General features: G+C 37.1%; 3 protein-coding genes across 5 annotated transcripts in view; 1 reads left to right on the top strand and 2 right to left on the bottom strand.

Moving 5' to 3' along the window:
- Positions 1-2,035: 2,035 nt before the first annotated feature.
- Positions 2,036-11,739, bottom strand: LOC134751723 (rRNA 2'-O-methyltransferase fibrillarin). Of its 2 annotated transcripts, none has more exons than XM_063687168.1 (8): positions 11,580-11,739; positions 9,767-9,943; positions 8,693-8,768; positions 7,457-7,559; positions 6,451-6,621; positions 5,587-5,708; positions 4,650-4,773; positions 2,036-3,934 (listed from the first exon to the last, which is right to left on the bottom strand). In XM_063687168.1, exons 1-8 carry the CDS (start codon positions 11,590-11,592, stop codon positions 3,764-3,766), a joined length of 957 nt encoding a protein of 318 aa, XP_063543238.1. In that variant the 5' UTR covers positions 11,593-11,739; the 3' UTR covers positions 2,036-3,763. The 2 variants fall into 2 exon arrangements, with proteins under 2 accessions (XP_063543238.1, XP_063543237.1); XM_063687167.1 differs by having other exon boundaries at positions 9,764-9,943.
- A 377-nt stretch (positions 11,740-12,116) lies between these two features.
- LOC134751734 (uncharacterized) lies at positions 12,117-13,656 on the top strand. The gene is made up of 3 exons (XM_063687178.1): positions 12,117-12,351; positions 12,711-12,867; positions 13,276-13,656. The coding sequence occupies exons 1-3, from the start codon at positions 12,151-12,153 to the stop codon at positions 13,518-13,520; spliced, it is 603 nt and encodes a 200-aa protein (XP_063543248.1). The 5' UTR covers positions 12,117-12,150; the 3' UTR covers positions 13,521-13,656.
- A 2,122-nt stretch (positions 13,657-15,778) lies between these two features.
- LOC134751784 (uncharacterized) overlaps positions 15,779-23,413 on the bottom strand; it is a 42,782-nt gene continuing 35,147 nt past the window's right edge. For both annotated transcript variants that reach the window (XM_063687273.1, XM_063687274.1), the window contains exons 2-6: positions 19,870-20,026; positions 18,506-19,034; positions 17,914-17,976; positions 16,919-17,080; positions 15,779-16,402 (exon numbers count right to left, since the gene is read on the bottom strand). In XM_063687273.1, coding sequence (XP_063543343.1) covers positions 16,301-16,402; positions 16,919-17,080; positions 17,914-17,976; positions 18,506-19,034; positions 19,870-20,026 — 1,013 coding nt within the window. In that variant the 3' untranslated portion in view covers positions 15,779-16,300. The remainder of the gene's footprint in view (positions 16,403-16,918; positions 17,081-17,913; positions 17,977-18,505; positions 19,035-19,869; positions 20,027-23,413) is intronic.

Genomic DNA, 23,413 nt, shown 5'->3' on the forward strand with positions numbered 1-23,413 from the left:
GATATAATAAAATAGAGCGGTACTGTCATAGTAGATTTTGTAACCACAGTAAATTCACTGCCATCTATCGACACACTTTATAACTAAAAATGAAGATTTATAAAAATACGATAAAATGTATTTAAATATGGATAAATGATTTTTTTTATTTGCATTAATTATTTTTATGATTTTGACCCATGTTCCATGTTCTTTCACTGATATGCGTTAAAATTGTTAAACAAACGAAACCGTCAACGCCATCTATACGACAGTAGGCCAAAGCTAGTAGCGCCCTTTGATCGAGAATCAAATTTTCTTGATTTTCGAGGCACGTTTTTTCCTTAGACTATCCATCTGTATCTAAATTTACCTTTAGGTAATGAACCTTTTAAAATACCAAAATGGTACTCTAATGGTGGTCGCACACTGGCATCGCATACAGGGTGGGTAAAAAATAAGTGCATTCCCGTTGCCAGGGAGTTTCTGGGATTATACAGAGCAACTTTTACTATGAGAACAACCACAAAATCGCGATAAAAATTTTTTTTATCCTCCCACAGAAAATGGAGCAGCCGAAATGCATGAAACAGCCAATTTTTTTTCGCGATTTCGGGGTTGGTACCATAGTAGAAGTTGCTCAGTATAATCCCAAAACCTCCCTGGCAACGGGAATGCACTTATTTTTTAGCCACCGTGTATAACATCGTCAAGAGGGACATCATGATAGTGTTTTACCTTGTCCTTGTCACACAATGTTATATATATAACATTGCCAGGGTGGGACCATAAGAAACAATTTTAGTATGACAGAAAGAGACTTCGAACTAGAGCATCAGATCTCGTTTAGAGCAATTACGAATTAGAAAACAATGACAACAAAAAGATTAACCTATTCAGCGCTAATCACGACACGTCGTTTTGCCTCTACGAAGCATTTGCGCTACATACCGGGAAATCCATGTTATCGGCTACGATCGTAGCTCAGCGGTGAATGTGTTAACTTTTTCTACGCCGTGTCATACACAAAAGCTGTCACTCGGACGCCACGCCACCGAAGTGTCAAAACTGAAATTGAACTTTATGCACATGCACGTAGGTCTATGTTGCTCTGTGGTCTTTGACCGATTAATCGGTCTTTGGCGTTGGACCTGCGGCGCCGATATATCCGTCATTGGCGTCCAAAAGGTTGTGACTTTATGAATGATCGCGTTTCTTGGTGGTGAGGGTCAATTTTGATTAGCAAAAAAGGTAACATTTCTATCAGTTCTTCCCAGCTTATGGGAGCTTGGGAGTCGGATTGGCATATGCACTAATTTCTACTATACAATAAATATTGAAAACCTGATTGTTTCAAATCTGGACATTCTTGGGCTCATTCTACTCAGAATCGACAGCATTCTCCATCCTGCCATTAAAAAAAAAGATGTTCCAAAATGTTCATCCTGTGGGAGCACATTACATAAATATACATCGATTGACACCGTGTGCTGAGAAACAGTGACACTGTTCTAATAAGAACAGTTTGCGATTGACATACTCCGCGGTTAAGCAGAGAAACGTGTGAAGTTGCTCTGACAAGAGCAGTTTAGTTTGCCACTGAAAAGGGCAGTTTGAATATCGGGAACCAGGAGCCTGCAGCATTACGTCACGTTTTAATGTAAAAAAAAAACACAAGTGGTAGTACGTAGCGTAATGGAATGTACAATTTTCATACTTTTTGGGACTTTTTTTATCATCAGGATTGAATATGCTAGTGATTCTCAGTTGAAAGAACCTAAAAACACCAGGATGTGAGAATCAGGTTTTTAATATTTAGTTTACAAAACGCACAAAATACTTACGTGTGCTTCATGAACAGACCTAATCGACTCTTTCTGAAGAAATCATTGGCAATTAATTTGCGTTGTCCCCAGTGATGTGGATTTATTCCGATTTGGAGAGATTTTTTTATCCCTCGTTTTCACTAGAGGCTGGGTATGAATAGGAATAGACAGTGCTAAACACGAGATCAAATTTATATCTAGTTATGGTTAAGATACAAAATAAAACAGTATTTGTCATTCGCACCATCATTTATATTTTATCATTCTCTTAAAACTTACACATACATCTCACGTATGCCAATAAAACTTACTTAACATTATACTTATACTAAAACATGACATATCGGCAGTATATCAAATACTTTTCAACTTCATATATCTTTTTAATAGCAACACAATGACAAACAGGAATCTTACATGTGTGAAAGCTGGGTACACTACATAATTCCGAAAAATGTTATGCCGAATTTCAGAATACCGATTTTTAAATGCTCGACCTATCAAAATTCCGACTGTCGTAATTACGAATGATGAAAATCACGAAGATTTATATTTCCGAAAAGCCGAATTTTGTAAATTCCGAACCAGATAATTCCGATTATAACAATTCCGATAGTGACAAACACCGAAATTTAACAATTACGATTTTTGAAATCACGAATTCCGAATTGCCATTATTTCGAAATTTTAAATTCCGATTATAACAATTCCGACAGTGAAAAACGCCGAATTTTATATTTACGATTTTTGAAATCACGAATTCCGAATTGCCATTATTCCGAATTTTTTGATTCCGAATTGATGTTCTTCCTTCTACTTCTCTAAAAACAATTATTTTTAGTGGGGGTCGCCGTTCTAACCTAACCTAACCCCCACTTTCTTGGTTTTCTTGGAGGTCGAATCTCCGAATCCGAATTTATTTATGCCGAATTTTTATGCCAAAAATATTTTATGGCGAATTTAACGTGATGCGGCACGACAGGCACCCGTAATAATTACTAAAACGTGAGTCCTCATTTGAATATCACTAATTTCATTTTTCCGACCTTATAAAAGACCGAATTACTCAAACGAAACGCGTCTTCATTTTAATATCACGAATTTCATTTTTCCGACCTTACATAAGACCGAATTTCTGAATTCCGAATTATTTTATTTCTGATCGGACAATGGTTTTACGGAATTTAAGAATTCGGAAAAACATTTTTTCGGAAAAGTGTTAAATCGGAACTAAGCTTTCGGTAAAATGACAATTGGATTTAAATTTTTCGGAAATAGCACATTCGTGATTTTCTTCCATCGTGTTTTTAAAAATCGTAATTTTGATATTTCGGACTTATAAAAATCGGGATTATGAAAATCGTGCTTATGAAATTCGGAAAAACATATTTCGGAATTATTGGGTGTTCCCTGTTATTTAATATAACAGAAAAGTATTAGGCACGGTATATTAGCCTTAATAGACCGCGAGCCGGGAGCATATATCGTTAATCATTGCCTCCTGGTTGATACTTCGTCAGATGATAGTTTAGATACTATCATGAATTAAAAAAATAGGCAGCCGGTTTTATTGCGGTGGGAAGTCCGTCAGCTGATCACATGACCATGTAAAAAAATTGCGCTTTACCATTGTCCGCAAAGTATGCAGCATGCCATCAGGCGTTTCAATAAACGTTGCATGACTTTGAATCACTATCATAAAAATTCATGCGACCAGCTGACGCTCTTTCCACCGCGATACAACCGGCTGACGATTTTTTTAAATCAATGTTTCGGTGTCTGCCATTCCTCAACCAACTAAAGGAGGCAGCGGACATCCACTAGAATTCATTACGCATCGCCCTTAACCATTTCAGGAGCCCGGGAGGCTATTGGTAATTAAAATGTGTTCGTAGCTCGCGGTCTATAAATTCATATTGACGTAATCCTAAAAATCTAGCTTTTGATAGTCAAGTAATCTATTTGTCTTTCTTGGCTGGTGGTCTAAAAACCCCGATGACGACCGCGTGGTCTCGCTCGTAAGGTTCTAATGTCAGCTGTTCTTGGGGTTTCAGTTTGTCAGCTTGTAATTTCTTCACTTCGGCCGCGAACACGGCTTCGGGTTGGGCCGTCGAGTCGATACAGGAGGCCTGAGAAATAGAAAAAAGTTAGTGAGGTGCTAGAGAAGTTAGGAGAAGTGAGAATAAGGAAAGTGGAATCCTCAGTGAGAGAGTTCTTTATCAACATGAAAGATTTAGCGTTTAGTTTTCATCATAAGATTAAAATTTTAACATTTCTCGGGATGTTACATTTGTAACATTACAATTTACAATCATCATCAGCACTTTCTTTTGTATTCCGGTTGTATTCTGTTTTATATCCCAAATAATAGAATGACAGTTGTGGTCAATTTACATACAAATCATACTTTTTTTTAAATTATATTTGTATGCCAAATGACAAAACATAGTGAAACATAAATTATTGTATAAGATCTATATGTGCCATTTTCAACCAAAAGGGTACTTATTGTCGCTTGTCAGTAAGGCGCTATTTCCATATAGCTTCAATTAGAAATCATCCTTATAGACAAGCGACAATGTGGTACCTTTTGGTTGAAAACGTCACATTTAACCTGTTTACAAATAAATAAATTTTGATTTTTCTGATTTTGATTTTTATTATTACATATGTATACTATATTAAAATGTATCATAGGTACTAAAATATGTTCACAAATGCTAACAAAATCGTCATATTTGTTTACATTATTTGTCTGTTCTATTTAACACCACTTTAGGCCTTATTAGATTTAGACTGATTTTCCCAAGATTCCTAAAAAACTTAAAATATCAATAGACATACCTTGATGGAAATAACAAAATGTCCTCCGTTCTTCAAAAAGTGTTGCGCGTTCAGACTGACGATCCTCGCCTGGTCGGGCTGAGCCACGTCCGCGAATATCGTGTCCACCATGCCCACCAGCATTCTGAAATATGGACGTGTATGTGTTAGTGATGTGGCCGATATGTTGTGAAAACTAAGTGATGTGCTGCTGCTGTGCAATCAGAGAGAGAGTTCAATGTATCAACATGAAAGATTTAGAAGAACGAAATCATCATTTAGTCAGATTACTCAGATTTAATTTTAATTCTTTTCATAATTAACAACTCTTTAGTCGAACACATTTGACTTAGCAATGAAAACAAGTATCCTTATATTGTCATTTTCATTTGCAACACTAAAGTATAAATTATTATTATTTAGAGTTGGTCAAAGACGCCTAGTCTTACTAAGATGGCATATAGTCGAGAAATTCGGACGGGCACCGCCGTGGCGGGGTGGCCTAGGGGTTCATGGCGTTAGCCGCGATAGGTAAAGACGCCGGTTCGAATCCGGCCTTCACCACTGGAGGGCTTCGTCACTTTTTCTTTAATATATGACATCTATTACAGTTTATAAATTATTGTTTAAAAATGCATTGAATAAAATCATTTTACTTAAAGGAATCAACTATTTTTTGGAATCTTTGAATGCAGTTTAAAAAAATTAAAGAAGAAAATTAAGGAAACATCCTTGGAGTAAAATGAGCTAACTTAAGGTTTTAAGGCACTTTCCCTCCGGGCCCCATTATTTTTTTCTAACCTGTATTACATTTAATAACAGCCAATGTGGGAGCAGAGCATTATTACAACGCTATATACTTTAATAGCCGTTGATCCTAAAGTCTTTTGTACTACTGTAGCATTTTTTTTTCTTTTTTTTCATACTAAACTTGTATTTAATTGTTTCCATAACCAACCTGTATTTAAGCGGGTGCCTGGCATCTTCAATGATAGGTATAATATTTGTCCTCTTCTTTGCCACATTGATAAGATCACGTCCAGATCGGTGGGAGAACTCCACAGCGTACACCAGACCCTCCTGTAATAGAAATAGGGTTCAGTTTGCGAAGTAAGCAGGTGAAGCTTTGTATGGTTGAGGGTTATCAGAAGTGGGTAAGTGGACATAGTCTTCACGAATAGGTCAGGTTAGAGGGACCACTAATCATCATTAAGAATTTAGTTTGATTTTAAATAGCATAAAATGAATATTAGTTACGTACTTAGCTGTACTGTAACTCAATTTTGAAAAGAAAAAAAAAAACAGTTTCCAAAATGTATAAGTGAAACTAAAATAAAACCGGACAAGTGCGAGTCGGACTCGCCCACAGAGGGTTCCGTACTTTTTAGTATTTGTTGTTATAGCGGAAACAGAAATACATCATCTGTGAAAATGTCAACTGTCTAGCTATCATGGTTACAGCCTGGTGACAGACAGACGGACAGAGGAGTCTTAGTAATAGTCTCGTTTTTACCCTTTGGGTACGGAACCCTAATTAGATTTATAAGAATAACGTACAAACTATGGCTGCAATAAATGCTATGAATCGTTAATAAATAATAATAAATCGTTTCACTTTATGCACACATATTTCAGTAGAAACCAATTCTTAGAGAAACTTTTACTTCAATCAAATTTTCTAAATTAAATGTTATATTATCTTATTCTTCTAAGGTTACATTGCTTTTATACAGATTACTTTCAAAGCTTTTCAATGTGTAAAGTTAATCATGCTAACTGAATTTCAACAAGAAAATACCCCCAAACTATGCCATCAACTTACCGGTCCAACAACATCAGATACATGACTGACAGTAGTTCCACTAGCAGCTCCAAGATACAGCACCCTGGAGCCCGGAGGCATGTGTATAGCATCCACACCGCCCATGATGGCCGCTGCCAACTTTGACCTGAACGGGTTCCATACTCTGTATTCCACCTTTTCTCCGTCGGTCTGCAAAGAAGTTCTTAGTTAGTGGATATAAATTAGGGGGAAATAAGTAGGGGGTTGGTGGGAGAATCAGAAGTGGGTAAGTGGATATAGTCTTCACGAATAGGTCAGGTTAGAGGGACCACTAATCATCACGTTGGTTCAGTAACTAGTAAAGTAGATAAAAATATTACATTGCAAAAAGATAAAATAGAAGCGCTGGTGGCCTAGCGGTAAGAGCGTGTGACTTTCAATCCGGAGGTCGTGGCTTCAAACCCCGGCTCGTACCAATGAGTTTTTCGGAACTTATGTACGAAATATAATTTTATATTCACCAGTTCCTTTTCGGTGAAGGAATGTGAGGAAACCGGACTAAATAAACCCAATAAGGCCTAGTTTCCCTCTTGAAAGGTCAGATGGCAGTCGCTTTCGTAAAAACTAGTACCTACGTCAATTCTTGGGATTAGTTGTCAAGCGGACCCCAAGCTCCCATGAGCCGTGGCAAAATGCCGGGATAACGCGAGGAGCAAGAAGAAAAAGATAAAATAGCTTTAACACATTATGTAATGACTTAGGCTAGTCCTGTAAATTGCATTTTGTTTTAAATAAATTGAAATTGAATTGAAATTGATAAATCTAGTCAAAGGGCCAGAGCTTCTGCAATGGCCATAAAAAACAAGAGTATTATATTGCGAAATAACTATTTACTCATGACCATTTTTCCTGTGAGATTGTGTACTTACTACTGAATACGTATAGAATATCAATGTCCGTAACTAAAACTAATAATTTCAAGGCTGTTTTATTCTTCTACAAAAGCCAGATTAAAGTTCAAGGTTAACATAATAAATATACAAACCTCCACAGATATCCTCTTTTCTCCATAAACTTCTGACCCCGGCACAAGATTTTTGGTCACTAGCGCATCCTCTTTGCCTCTGGCGATGAATACTCCAGCGTGTCTAAGAAAAGTAAAAGACGATCAACAAAAAGAAAAGATGGAGTCTTGAGAATATTGTGGTTTGTAGTTGATCAGATACAAAAGTTGCTTCAAGCATTCGCTTTCAGAAGAACGAAAGTTTTGTAGAAAACATCATTTCAAAGTTAACAAGTAACTGTAAGTGTGGAGACTTATTAGTCTCGTGCGTCCATTAAAAAGAAATAGAAAATTTTCATCAGATAACAATTTCAAACAACTGTCAATATACTCTTCCTGATTCTAGATATCAGTAGATCTTAGCAAAACCTAATTATTTGTCTGCACAACCAGTTTTGTTAGCCTCACGGCGGAATTCCACCAGAGTGCGGCAGTGTGGCACTAGCCGGGTCCACACAGAGCGAGCATACGCGCGAGGCAATTTTCTCGCGCACAAAACGGCCAGTGTAGACGTGCCTGGGCCGAGGCGGCGCGCGCGATCACGTCTAAAAATGTCGATACAAGTGATACAACACGCGCGCCTCGGCCGAGGCACGTCCACACTGGCCGTTTTGTGCGCGAGGAAGTCGCCTCGCGCTTATGCTCGATTTGTGTGGACCCGGCTACTGGCACAAATATTTTTCTACTGAATATGCTTGTGCTGACACTGCTGACCCTTGAAAAGGTGAGACGATGATATACGCCAAGTGACTGGAACAACTTGGAACAGTACCTCAGGATAGAAAAGAAAGGAAAAGGTTGGAGGCCTTTGCCAATTGGCAAACAGACAAAAGACAAAGAAGTGTGATATTATAGATTAAAGATTACTAAAATATATGTACAAAAATGATAATGATATTTCAACCTGTCTATTGTAAATGCTTTCGCCCAGCAGGGGCCCATTTTTCGAAAGGTATTATACTAATATTATTAGTCCACGAACTGTCAAATCGTATGAGTTTAAGTAGCAACACACTAATAATATTAGTCCAATATCGTTCGAGCCTGTAATAATAACCTGACTGTAAAACAAATAAAGCTTTAATAATAATATCATTGTAAATGTCTGAAATAAAAGGCTATTTTATCTATTTTATTTTACATGCTTGTGGTGCTCAGTGACGCACACAGGTGGAATTCTGCCTTTACTGTCACATAAGTAGTTAATTATTAACAAACCTGTGTGGCTCAATGACAACTTGCTTGCCTCCCTTGAAGCCACCGCCTCCTCTACCGCCACCGCCGCGACCACGGCCTGCCAACACCAAACAATAATCAGAACAGGAAAATGATGAGATACTGACAGTTAAGAGTTGCAGCATCAGAAGTGGGTAAGTGGACATAGTCTTCACGAATAGGTCAGGTTAGAGGGACCACTGATCATCATTTTGTGTCCTATCCTAGTAAATAGGTCTCATCTCATGTTTTGATATGCTTTCTCTAACTGAGGACCTTCAACATACAACTTTGATCATTTATCTGTCTGCCTCTCTTATGCTTGAATATGCATGATAGAGGCTTTTAGCAAAAGTTCGATTTCTGCAGTAGGTCATAGGTAGGTTCGGACTTGCACTGAATGGTAACATTTTTTATTCTTTATTGTATTGCAGTCATGTTCATAATACATTAGGTGTTACAGTTTGAGGATGGTAGGTACATGACACCCTGTCAGGGCACTCAATTTTCTTAAGTCTAGGTAAAATTACATGCATCTCATACAAATAGCAATAAAATCTATAATTATAACTTTATATTTTATCGACGTTTATGCAACGTTAAATGTCAAGTTCGTTTAGAAAATTAGTAAAATAATAAAATAATGATGCTAAATATTAAATATTACTGGTTGTTACTGACATAGTATTTGGAACATACAAAATAGTATCAAAATAGTTTAGGTCATTATGTTTTTAGCTCACTTTATTGTTTTAATAGAAAATAAATCACATTTTATCGTAAAAAAAAAAAAAAAAAAATAGTATCTTTGGAGATTAAATTGATGTCAATATTGTCAATACTTGGAGAGGGTCCAACTGTTGTTTATTTCTATGGTATATCTTCAACTCAATTGCCATCATATTCACATTCCATAAACAAAACCTAGTTTATTTTTAAATGAAAACTTAAATTTAAACACTACCAGCAGCTGGAGCCTCTACGAGTGCAGCGCCATTTGCACTTAACTTTGTGCATGATGATGCACACACGAGGGAAGCCTCATACATATTAAAATATGTAAAAAATTCTTACCACCACCTCCTCCTCCTCCTCTGCCAAACCCTCTACCGCCGCCCCTCTTCTCAAATCCCCCGCGGCCGCCACCCCCGCCGCCGCCGCCGCGACCTCCAAAACCTCCTCTACCCCCAAATCCCCCGCGGCCCCGTCCGCCGCCAAAACCACCGCGCCCGCCGCCACGGCCTCCGTTGAACTCTGAAACATGTCGGGTGTTGTAGTGATGTCCAGTATATGGTTAAAAGTGGAGTTCAGTGCGGTGATCAGAAGTGGGTAAGTGGATATAGTCTTCACGAATAGGTCAGGTTAGAGGGACCACTGATCATCATTTTTGTCATCGCAATATGTGTTGACAGCTAAGTGTATTACCAATTTATAAATGGTGCTAAATGTTCAGTCATTTTTATCCGATGTTATTTGTTATTTTATTTACAATGGCTTAATTATAAGACTTGGTTAAACATTTCTTTCTTTTTTAGGGTTCTGTACCCAAAGGGTAAAAACGGGACCCTATTACTAAGACTCCACTGACCGTCTGTCTGTCTGTCCGCCTGTCTATGTCTAGACATTTGAAATTTTTACAGATGATGTATTTCTGTTGCCGCTATAACAACAAATACTAAAAACAGAATAAAATAAATATTTAAATGGGGCTCCCATACAACAAACGTGATTTTTTGGCGTTTTTTTGCGTAATGGTACGGAACCATTAGTGCGTGAGTCCGACTCGCACTTGGTCGCTATTTATTTCATGTTTACATTTACTTTAATTACAATGGCTTAATTCTTTAGACTTGGTTTAATATTTCTTTTTTTTTTTTTTATTGTCCCGACAGGCTCCAATCTAGAGCAAATTTAGGAAGTCTGGATGGATGGCAGCCTTAAATGTAGATAACAAGGATTATTAAATTTTAAGCTTGAGGAAAACATAAAGCAAAATTTGACCTTAATGAAATGGTCAAGTTAAATGAAGAGAAAGTTTGATAATATATGCTTTGTTAAAATGTATAGTTTTTACTGGAGCTATAAAACGAGGTTTAGACTAGCAAGAACTTGCATGCAATTTTCATTACATTGCGGTATCTGATAAACAGTTTGAATGCAGTTTACCTTAGTAGTCGGCAATGTAACGTAAATTGCATGCAAGTTCTTGCTAGTCTAAACCTCGCTTAATAATTATAGACCTCAACAAATCAATGGATGTAAATAGAACTAAATCACATAGTTCTCATACTTGTATTAAAATAATCAGCATAGCTAAAAGTATCAAAAATATCATTATATTATACCTACTTTTAAATTAAAAAAAATATTTCATAGGATAACATAGATGGAATGAAAGAAATATTGAACTAAAATTACTGAAATAAGACCACCACATGCATACCACATGTGTAGGCATGGGTGTTATATCAGTTGTTCCCAAACTGGAAAATGAGGTTATGTATGCTTGTATGGGCGATAAGACGCCTCAGCCTACACGTGGGGTTAAAGAAATAACTGAATAAAGAATAGAAATAACATCGTAATAAAACAGTTACCATAATAAAGATGTAGTTAAAGCCAACGTGGACCACCTTGTGGTTATTTTATAAGAAAAATCAAAGAAATGCTGCGAACATAATCCATACCTAACCTAAAATACCGCATGTGATATTTCATAGTAAATCAGAAGTTACAGTGTAAGTATTAAATATAAACTGTTTTAGGTGTAAAAACATATAAATTGATACAATAAAATTCGGAATAAACATAAAAACGTGACAGTTTCATAGTTAACTGGACGCAAAAATCGATCATACATGTCAAAGCGAAGATGTAAAAAATATCTTACCTGGTTTGCCCATATTGAAGCTCAGGAACTTATTATTAAAAATCCAATGTTATATTATTTTTGACTATCTATACACAAAAATAAACTTTATTTTCTTCATAAACCACGCGAGCCCATGACGCCGGTGTGCACTTGACGGAAGTGAGGCCATTTTGAATCTGCGTGGTTGGTTTCATTGGTTTGGGTTGAGTGTAAAAAAAACTTTGACGTTGTTGGTGTTGCCATATTACTTTCTTGAATATCTGCTAAAATTTCGAAGTAAAGTTACGAAGTTACGTAATCCTGTTTCTGAAGTTGGAATGTAAATACGACGTTGATAACGATCACTTCACTAAAGGGCTTGAAAATGCACAGCAAACTCCATCTCAAGGACTTTCTATATAATTACTTGAAACCAACAATCGCTGATAAACAAACCGTATGATGTACATATTTGTAGACCAATCACTTTCATGCTGATCTAACCCTACTGTCCGTTTCCTGCCACGTACTTGTTTATTACGTACCCCCTGGTTCATATAAATATACGTGTTTTTAATATTTACACTCCAGTAATCTTTAGTTATCTGTAATGGAGTCATCCTCTTTTAGTAAAGTTTCCTTTAATGATTTCAAATGGCTCAATGAACCGAAACATTGGAAAGCTAACAAGGAAGTGCTTGAATTTTCCACTGATAATAAAACTGACTTTTGGCAGAAAACCTTTTACGGTTTCGCTTTTACTACCGGACATCTGTATGCAGTAGAAATAAAAGATGACTTCACTTTAGAGGTAAAGTAAATCATAATTTTATAACATTAGCTTTCTTTCCCTCTCTACTGCCACTACCACTCCTACACGAGGTTTACTTTGGAAACTACCCACATCACCCCCAGTCTCACATTCTGATGATTGTTTATAAGAAATGTTGAATTCGTGAACCTTACAAAAATATCATTGCTGTTTTAAATAATATTTCATGATGTCCCATGATTTTGAATTATTTCAAAATATTGGTAACAATTTTTTAAACCACCTGCGTGTAGAAAGGTACCTTAAGCGGTGTAAGTGATATAATACAAGCTTTTCTTTGCTAATTTTGTTAAATGCACCTTACAGTATGCACGTATCTTAAACTGCTCTCGTTTCAGGTTTGCGTCGAAGCAAATTTCACAACTCTCTACGATCAAGCGGGTCTCATGATCTACATAGATGAGCACCATTGGTTGAAGGCTGGCATTGAGTATAACGACGGGCAGCCTATGATCGGCAGCGTTCTTACCAACGGAGTTTCAGACTGGGCTACTGGTATGTATTATCTTTAAAACTACTCGATCCCAACAAAGTTTTCTTGCCAGAATATAATTATTTACCTGTGCCGGCCCGAGTCCTTGATCAGGGTAGAGCGAAATCGGGTTTTGGCGCCCTTCGATGAAGCTTTTTACCCAAAAGCAAAACGAACCGTTTTTTGGGCTCGCGTCACACTCGCGTCTTTTAAAACAATTTTTTTTCTGATTTACCATTTTGGCGCCCCCCGATTTACCTATGTAAGAAGATGATTTTGAAGGCATGTAGCCATGTAAAAGTAATTTAAATTCACAAAAAGATTACATCGCGCTTGTTGGGAAATGAATGGGATCCAATACAATACGTGAGTTCACTATTTACGAGATTACAAAGCTCCTAAATTTCACATTTTGCTATTTTTTGTTTTAGGCATATTTCCTGGTAACCCCAACAAATTCTACCTCCGCCTCACCCGCCTCCGCGACGCCGTGTGCGTCAAATATTCCATAGACAACGAAACTTGGACTTTACTCAGGCTTTGTCCATTTCCTGCAGCCAGCAAGTATTTTGTTGGACCTATTATGGCTTGTACGCCGCAACGGGAAGGCTTGGAAGTTAAATTTAGAAATATTAGTATTAGTAAACCGGCGGATGATATTTTACATTCAAATTAACGTATTTAATAATGCCGTAATCGGTTTTACTTGAGGGTCCAAGTCGATAAGAGCAAGAGCTAAGCCAGATTTGTACTAATATTTTCGCAAACATTCGGGAAACCACTTCAAGGTTTGTTATTGCGTTGCCGTTGCTTTCTTTTGACTTACTGAGGAATTAGATGATAGATGCACTGCAAATAGCACAACTTAAAATAACAAATCACAAAGTGAAAAGGAATTATTGTTTTAGTAATATATAAATACATCACTGAATATAATTTACATACCGTCACAAGTTAACTTTAAATAAAACAATAATATAGAAAAAGTATTTATTCCTTCTTTACAGTCCTTATGACCTTATTGTCTTATTTTACGTGGAATGTAAACGACAGACAACACAGTATCCAATGTAGTAAGCAGCAGAAGTTGCTAAGCGGGCGGAGTGTTCAAAATGATCTTGACGTGACTTTATTGTTAAAACTTAAGAGCGTGTAAAGGTCATTTTGAACACCTCGCCCGCTAAGCAACTTCAAGGAATTTGATCTCTGTACCACTTCGTACCTTGTCATAACACAGAATAAGTAATAGTCTACCGTAAGGCAAAAATATAGATCCAGACAAATGGCTCAAAAATATGTGAACACGACTTTATTGTCTAAGGTGTAAGAGAACCGTACACATATTTTAGAAACTTTGGGAATGTTTACTGTTTATGTTTAATGTTTGTATATTTCATGAATCTATTATTTATGCCCTTGACCGTACATAAAGGACACTTCCTACAAACCCGAAGTTTGACAGCGATTCAGGGTCGAATCATGATGTCCCTTTCTAATGTATGGCATCCCTTTCGGCTATTTAGGGTTGTCAAACTTCAAGTCATTATCTTATCTGTGGTCGTGCACGCATAGGGACGTCAAGTTGTGCCAACCCTAATAATTGATCGGAGCAATACTGAGCCGAACGGAGCCGACTTTGCACGAAAGAAGGAGTGTTCATTCAATGAAAGATGAGATAAGAAATGTTACAGAAAACAAATTCCTTGACTGTACATTTATCCTTGTATTTAATTTTCTTTTACATACTCTATTATAATTATGTATGTTCCTAACTAATATTTACCATGTGACTTCTATAAAAATATTTCTTTTACGTTATTTGGCAGTGACCAGCAAAATGATTATGTTTTGAAAATTTTTATATTTTCATAATAATTGTTCTGAGATCGACAAATGTTGACATGTGTTGACGGTAAAAGAATTGCATTTGTCCCTTAATTATTAAATTGTGACGTTTTCAACCAAAAGGTACCACATTGTCGCTTGTTGATAAGGTTGATTTCTAATTAAAGCTATATGGAAATAGCGCCTTACTGACAAGCGACAATAACCCTTTTGGTTGAAAATGGCACAATTAATTAACTTTGAAATTGACGCATACATGCAATTATTCTCATATTCCTCGGATTTGCAAGTCCATGGGCTATAGTAATCGCTCACCAACATGCGGACCGTACGCTTGTTAACCACATTAATATAACTTTTTGCTGGCCACTACTTATACCTACTTAACATAACTTACATTCTAAATATGAAATGCTCTTTCAATAATCGATTCTAAGAATAACTAAATAAATGGCGAAGCATAACTATTACATTTATCACAATCAAACGAACAAATAATACATATTCTTAATGATAACACATATCGATTTTTCAACTGTTTGTTTGCAATAATAATAAATCAATTAGTTTTTAATCAACATAAAATTTATCACACTAGATTAAATTTTAGTGCTTTTCAAGCTCCTTTTAACCTTTTCAACGCTTTGTCATAAAAAAAATCGTCACTAACACGCCTAGGTCCCGGGCGCAAGTGAATGTAAACCTTACTTGAAAGTGTGAAGGTTACTTTGACAGCGTCCGCTATAACTCCTAAAGTCGTCGTCAATAGAACTTGCAAAGAATGTAAACATACCATTTTACCTTCATTACTTCGTAATCTCGCTTTTTAAAAGGACAACCATGACCTTATCAACAGTCCAGTCTATATACTTAAACATTTAATTTATATAATTTTTTATTTAAATTAAATGTTAATTATTAATATTTCAGCGAAAATAACCTTCGTAAAAATGTTAGGTTATGTGTCAAACGCTAACAAAATCTGTCATATTCGTTTACATTGTTTGCAAGTTCTATTGACGACGACTTTATAGTTGTCCTTGGCGCTGTGGGCACGACTAGTAATGACACCTTTAGGGGTTCTTGGCGTTCATAGGGTTAGCTGAACAATAATTTTGGGAAGGCAACCAAATCAAGCACACTTATGTTGAAACGTTTACAGCTTTATATAAAATGATATGAATTTATCCCAGATATTGTAACATTGGTACCAAAGTACTCAACCGGTCCTAAAGAAACTTAATTCTCACAAACAAAAGTGTAGGCGAAACCCGTGTACCCTTAACATGTGTAATATGAAATCACAATGAAATTTAAACCTTAAACTGGTCGTGTTGAGAGTCAAATAATCCAAATAAGACCTAGGTTACACGTATGAAATCCGTGTACCTTTAATACGGCGTTGTGAAATCAGAATGATATTTGAACCTTAAACTCATCGCATTAGTCTAATGCAAGGCCTTGGGTACACGGGTGTTATGAAATTTGAACCTTAAGCTCATTGTAGTCTGATATACCTGGATTACGTTACACGAGTGAAATCCGTGTACCTCCAATAAGAATAATGTGAAATCACAATGAAATTTGAGCCTTAACTCTTCGCATAAGAGTCTAATAACCTTGATCGTCGACCGGCTCCGTCTTGATGGAAACTAGCATGTTCTGCTGATTGGGGAGAGCTGTGGGCGTCTTTGAGCGTTCTAGGTTGTACATCTGAAATAGACAATAAGAAAAGTATTAAACACAGGGTAAGGTAGAAATATTAAAATGTATAAATATAAAAATAGGTGTAGCTAGGTAAACGTGTAAATAATTTTGGTCTGAATCAAAGTTGAGGGTATAAATATCGTAGGAATGCCTCTTAGACCAAAATCGTAAACTGCCCTGCCATACTATGTTTATATCCTAAATACTAATATTACTGTTTGATCGACCATCTTAATCAATGCTTTTATAAAAAGACTCATAAAACAATCGTTACAGAAAGATTTCCTTCTGCCTTCGATATAAATAAACTTCCTGTCGAAGATTATATTATAAAATACCACAGTATCGGATCTTCAGAAAAGGAGTGTGCAGAAGGCCTACACTTGCGTACGAATTTACCTACTTGGAAATTCGTACGTAAGTGTGACAGGGAGGCAACACGTCGAACGTGGATTGCGGTAGACCCTCAGGTTTTCAATAGGTCGATAGGCTAAGGCAGGAGGGCTGTATGAGTGTTCTTACCTTCATGAAGAGTGGCGTGGAGAGTTGCGCTACGCTAGTCGCTTTACTGAGAGACTCGTCCATCTCTGACATTCTGGGAACCTCTAGTGGTACCACCTTCATCTTGGGACCGCGTTTCTTTGACAGTTGTTCTTCGTCGGAGTCAGATGGAGGCGGACGGACCTGAAAAATAGGGTGCATGGGTTACAGGTAGAGTCATAAGAGCCGACACGTGATTTGTAATAAACTGTCAAAATTCTCACATAAAAGCCTCTCATATAAATTTTATAAAACATTCTCATATAAATTTATAAACCTTGGAAGCATAAGAAAATTTGACGTTCCTGATATTAGACTGGGCTCGAATTTGGTGTATTTATGAATGACAAGTGACAATGCAATATTATAAGGACATTGAGCTGATCTGATAATAGAGACCGGCCATAGGAACTAGGTGATAAAACAACGCAATCTTATTGAGTTTGGGTTTGTTAGAATCGTCTTGATGAACTACCTATAAAAGTACAGTCTGCGATAACTTATTTGGACAAAATAGCTTATTTTGACTTTAATTTCAATCCCGTGAAGGTTTCGTAGTGATAAGCTATTAAAACTAAACATAAATTTCCGTGACAAACTTGCTTCTTCGTCAACTTAATGATAAATATTATAAAGTATGTATTAAGTATATGTGTAAGTTTATCAATATAGTTTATTTTCATATAGTCTTGGTTCAAAATTCATTTACTTTAAAATACACTGCACCTACTTAATCTTTCTGGTTTAACACATTAGTTGACTGGTAGAGATTACCTTAAGGCATTAAGTCCGCCATATGTACCTTCATGTATTGTGTAATAAATAAATAAATTATTTATTCTGGCGAAATAAACCCTATATTTTTACATTAATTCTTCTGCCAAACTGCAAAACAGTTTGTTGGCAAATAAAGATTAAAAAAAAAACGTAATTGTAACTGCGTATATTCAACAACTCCAAAACATACGATAACTTACCTTTCTAGGGCGGCCGGGTCCTCTTCTTTTCGGTGGCATTGGTAGAGGAGACGGAGAACGATTCTGTAAGAAAAAAAAACAAAGATTTTGTTATATGGCGTTATGAACCAAGATAAGTTATTAAATAAATAATAAATAGAAGTCTAACATTCATTAAAAATAAAAAAAAAACCGGACAAGTGCGAGTCGGACTCGCCCATCGAGGGTTCCGTACTTTTAGTATTTATTGTTATAGCGGCAACAGAAATACATCATCTGTGAAAATTTCAACTGTCTAGTTATCACGGTTCATGAGATACAGCCTGGTGACAGACAGACGGACAGACGGACAGCGGAGTCTTAGTAGATAATAGGGTCCCGTTTTTACCCTTTGGGTACGGAACCCTAAAAAGAGCGCTGTGTATGATTATCAAATTGAATAAATCGTTCATCCCTGACTTTTGTGACATTACAGACAAAATTATAGGTAATTATTGGTTGAATCTAGATTGATCCCCATTGCCTTATAATTATATTAAGAAAGTGTACAGAAGTAAGTTACTGAAATCCTATATTACCTATAGATATAGTACTAAGTTAAAAAAATACTTACTCTTCGTTTCCTAACCGGCCTGCTACCATCAGCAGACCGAGTAGTCATAGACAACGTAGACTTAGGCGCGTTAATTTCTTCCACAACTTCCTGCTTAGCCAATATCCCACTCATCCTATCTCTGAAAAAACTATCCTCAGCTATTCTCAACGCTTCAAAACACTTATGACCCTTGAGGGCGTATCTTATTATTTTTAAAACTTCTATGCGGCATAATAATCTAGTGTCATCGTCCATTTTTTTAAATAGAGGAAGTAGAGAGTTCATAAAAAGTTTATCATCGTCAAAATGGTCGTCAGGTAATATTGAGTTCGCGTCTATTTTGATTTCTAAAGAATTTTTCTCTTGTATGGTAGCCTGGTTGCTCTTGTCCTGCGTAGGTTTTTCAGGTCTCGTTTTGAGGTCTAGAGGTCTGTCGATGATTTCGTGCTTTATTTTGGGCAATGGCGGGTCTTCGGGAGGCGGGTGTTGTGGTGAATTGGAGATTTCTGAGAACGACTCGTATTTGTCTTGGGAGTATCTTGGTTTTCTGGAAAATAAATAGTATTTGGTTAATATAATTGCTGAATAAAAAAGTAACAACTGGATTTTAATCGATGGCAATTTTTAGGGTTCCGTACCCAAAGGGTAAAAACGGGACCCTATTACTAAGACTCCGCTGTCCGTCTGTCTGTCTGTCACCAGGCTGTATCTCATGAACCGTGATAGCTAGACAGTTGAAGTTTTCACAGATGATGTATTTCTGTTGCCGCTATAACAACAAATACTAAAAAGTACGGAACCCTCGGTGCGCGAGTCCAACTCGCACTTGGCCGGTTTTTTATTATAGGTGTTCTAAATTCTTTAAGGTATTAATTCCATTTCCAAAAAAAAAAGAGTCGAGTTTCGACAAAAGAAGGAATATTTGTAAAATGGGGACTATATTACTCTTTGAATAATATCAATAAGTGCTTGATACTGATATGTTGTTCCGTACATCCGCGCAGTTAGCGCACATAACAAGAGTGACCTCTGAGATTTTGTATAATATTGCTATGGCCGACTGCAATTGTCGGCGTACATTGCTCGACGGGTACCCTAGCACGCACCCTTGTACCCTATAACCCGTGTACTCACTTGTTTACAAGCGCTCGTCTAAGAACGACATCTGAGCGTGGTATGGTACCGCCGGCTGCCCGGGGTACATTGCTCGACGGTTAACCTAGCACGCACCATTGTACCCTATAACCCGTGTACTCACTTGTTTACAAGCGCTCGTATAAGAACAACATCTGAGCGTGGTATGGTACCGCCGGCTGCCCGGGGTACATTGCTCGACGGGTACCCTAGCACGCACCCTTGTACCCTATAACCCGTGTACTCACTTGTTTTTCAGCGCTCGTAGTAAGAACGACATCTGTGCGTGGTATTGATATCGACGGCTGCCGGGTGTACACTGTTCTGCGGGTACGCATTTGCCCTGGCGATACGCCTTGGTGTAAGAGTCTCGTATGGAGCGCCATCTTTTTTGGACTTCTTTGCCTGTTGACAATAATGATTTAATGAGAATTTGTTTTTTTTTAGGGTTCCGTACCCAAAGGGTAAAAACGGGACCCTATTACTAAGACTCCGCTGTCCGTCTGGTTGTCCGTCTGTCTGTCACCAGGCTGTATCTCATGAACCGTGATAGCTAGACAGTTGAAATTTTCACAGATGATGTATTTCTGTTGCCGCTATAACAACAAATACTAAAAACAGAATAATATAAATATTTAAATGGGGCTCCCATACAACAAACGTCATTTTTTTTGCTGTTTTTTCCGTAATGGTACGGAACCCTTCGTGCGCGAGTCCGACTCGCACTTGGCCGGTTTTTTAAATTATAGGCTTACTTAATAAATTTTGTTTGACTCATTACTGTCCGCGCGCCAATTTCGTGCATTCGGAGGTCGAGGAAGTGGGGGGATATGCGCCCCGCCCGTACGTACAAAATGACACCACTCTGTCATGACGCCCAACATTCCTAACATTCCTCAGCCGTGCACGGAATTCGCGCGCAGACAGTATATATGCGTTATTATTACACCGCGGGGTTTAAAGTATGAGAATCTTTTACAATTCAATTCAATTCAATTTATTTATTTTAGACAACACTGGCCCATAATGGTTACACTAGTAAAAATATATATATAATTAAAAATTAAAAACTGTAAAAACAGAAATTATTTTTACATTTCTAAGTACATGAAGCTTAGCTATTTTTAATTAATGGTTTGGTAACAATTTTACAATAAAAAAGTTATAAATATACGAAAGCATTATGGCACCCAAAAGCCCGGGGATATAATAGGTATGGTATGAGGTATATGTACGTAGGTATATTTATTATGGTCCCTTGCAGATTTGCATTTTATTACTTATAATAAGTAATTTATAGCAAACACACACAACGAGAAAAACAACAGGCGAAATATGATTATATTTATAAATGTGATACATCAAAAAGTGACGTTCCTCTCTAAAAATTGTGTCACATATATTGTAACTAGCCCTAGCACAGGCCCCGGTCTTTTTGGGCTGTTACTGCACTCTATGTCTTTAAATGCTGGCTTAAATTAAAATGTATAATTAGAAATAGTGAAAAGTTTGTTGTATATATTTAATGAATAAAAAAATATAATAAATATAATGATTTATTTAGTTATTTTGTTCATATTATGTTGTTATCGTATGATAATAGTAAATTAATAAATATTATGGGACAATCCTTCACAAATCGACCCAGTCCATTAAGTGGCATTAAGAAGAAATTGGAGGACCGCCTCTCCATACCTCTAAAATATAAAAAAAACCGGCCAAGTGCGAGTCGGACTCGCGCACGAAGGGCAAGTACCATTACTTAAAAAAATCACGTTTGTTGTATGGGAGCCCCACTTAAATATTTATTTTATTCTGTTTTCTAGTATTTGTTGCTATAGCGGCACCAGAAATGCATCGAAAATTTCAACTGTCTAGTTATCACGGTTCATAAGATACAGCCTGGTGACAGACGGACAGACAGACAGACCGCGAAGCCTTAGTAATAGGGTCCCGTTTTTACCCTTTGGGTACGGTACCCTAAAAAAGAACGAAGGGGCATAGCTATCAAATTGTGTAAACATATGTGTCGTTCCACGGTAAAGGTACCTTATGTCAGGAGCTTACGCTATTATTAACGACGACGCTACTAATTACTACTAGTAATACTAATTCGGTGATACTAGACGTCAGCGCCAACCGCCAAAAGGTACCTTTACCAGTGGAACGTCACATATTTTCTATACTTAATGTTAATATCCAGAGAGGAAAATGAGGACAGTAGGGACATGTAGGGAGAATAGGTCGCCTACTTTTTTCTTAATTTTCTCTGGAATATGTAAGGAAAAATAACAATCCACTATTACTATTATCCTCTTTTAAATGTGAGATTTAAAACAAAAGTACTTCGTCAACTTTTTCCTTCCGTCATTTCATTTCCTTATTAATCATTGGCAGCAGACGAGTACTGGCGCGAGTAGCTCGACCTTCAACTTGAACGTTCGGGTGACCTCGCGATATTATATGCCAAGATACTGACGTCGCTCCAAGGTCGGTTACGTTAAATCATTTCTGTTACGTACTGTCACAGAATAGAATAGATATTATGACGTACATAATACCCAATCACTAATGCTTGTTCATATACCCCAGATACTAAATTAACAATTTGCCAAAGGGAGCGTTCAAACATTACGTAACCGTAACGCAATTTTCGAAGATTTTTGACCCCCCCCCCCCCCCTCTACCCCGTGTAACGCGCCGTAACGTTTTCGTGTTCCCCCCTCCCCTACGTAAATGTTACATAACAGCCAAGTGACCATTTTTACCTAAAATTCACAATTATGTGCAGCAAAGTATAATCATAAAATTGAAGAAATGAGCGAGCGTGTGAAGGGGAGACGCTGCCTCAACCGCGAGCCTGAGGTTGAGGCAGCACCTCCACTTGTGCGGCCTCGGAGCGAGGCAGCCGCTCGATCCGAGCCTTCCTCTAGTGGATAAGCGGCTTATAAGGAAGCGAAAGAGGTATGTCGTGATCGTAGCAAATAAAAATTATGGTCATGATATGTAGGGCAACGATATACAATTGGGGCATTTTCTATGAAAAGGGACCTTATTGTCGATGGCGCTTACGCCGCGCAGCGTCACGCGGCATTGTATTTATATCGGAGCATCGTTAATGATAGCGTAAGCGCCATCGACAATAAGGTCCCTTTTTATGGAAAATACAACAATTGAAATTAAATGAAAAATTGACATGTTTTCGTGATTTTTTTCTATTGAGCCAACTTTAAAATTTGGTTAGGGTCTGCCCTCACAAATATACCTAGTCATGTTTCCCTGTGAATATTTTTCATGGCATTTGGCCCGATTAAAACGTGTAAAAATTTAATATAACAACTACAATTTTGCGTTAGCCTTTTACCCCCTTATTCATAAAACTTTAGGGGCCTGATTTAGTTAAATTATGTTTTATCCCTTTCTTACACATACATAAGTCAAAATGAAAAACAAAGACAAACGATTCATAGATTCCACGCCATCATGCGCAAACCAGCCAACAGTCTCCTTGCCACAGTCGCGGACAGGGTAGATGCGTAGATGGCGCTTTCTGGCAATATTGGAAAAGCCTACATGCTTGTGAGTTGTGATAGAATAAATTACATATAACCATAGAGTAACTTATACTAGAGCGGTACTGTCATAGTAAATTTTGTAACCCCATTAAATTCACTGCCATCTGTCGACACACTTTAAAACTAAAAATGAAGATTTATAAAAATGCGATAAAATGTATTTATATAAGGATAAATGATTTTTTTTATTTGCATCAATTATTTTTATGATTTTGAC

This window comes from Cydia strobilella, chromosome 23 (assembly GCF_947568885.1).
Source record: "Cydia strobilella chromosome 23, ilCydStro3.1, whole genome shotgun sequence".
In the NCBI taxonomy this organism is placed as follows: domain Eukaryota; kingdom Metazoa; phylum Arthropoda; class Insecta; order Lepidoptera; family Tortricidae; genus Cydia; species Cydia strobilella.

Excerpts from the sequence above, each read along its gene's own strand:
- LOC134751734 (XM_063687178.1), top strand. The coding sequence starts at position 12,151 with ATGGAGTCATCCTCTTTTAGTAAAGTTTCCTTTAATGATTTCAAATGG. Across the intron at positions 12,352-12,710 it reads AAGATGACTTCACTTTAGAG|GTTTGCGTCGAAGCAAATTT; the intron begins GTAAAGTAAATC and ends CTCTCGTTTCAG. Across the intron at positions 12,868-13,275 it reads AGTTTCAGACTGGGCTACTG|GCATATTTCCTGGTAACCCC; the intron begins GTATGTATTATC and ends TTTTTGTTTTAG.
- LOC134751723 (XM_063687167.1), bottom strand. Across the intron at positions 8,769-9,763 it reads AGGAGGAGGAGGAGGTGGTG|GCCGTGGTCGCGGCGGTGGC; the intron begins GTAAGAATTTTT and ends TGGTGTTGGCAG. Across the intron at positions 5,709-6,450 it reads TATCTGATGTTGTTGGACCG|GAGGGTCTGGTGTACGCTGT; the intron begins GTAAGTTGATGG and ends TTTCTATTACAG.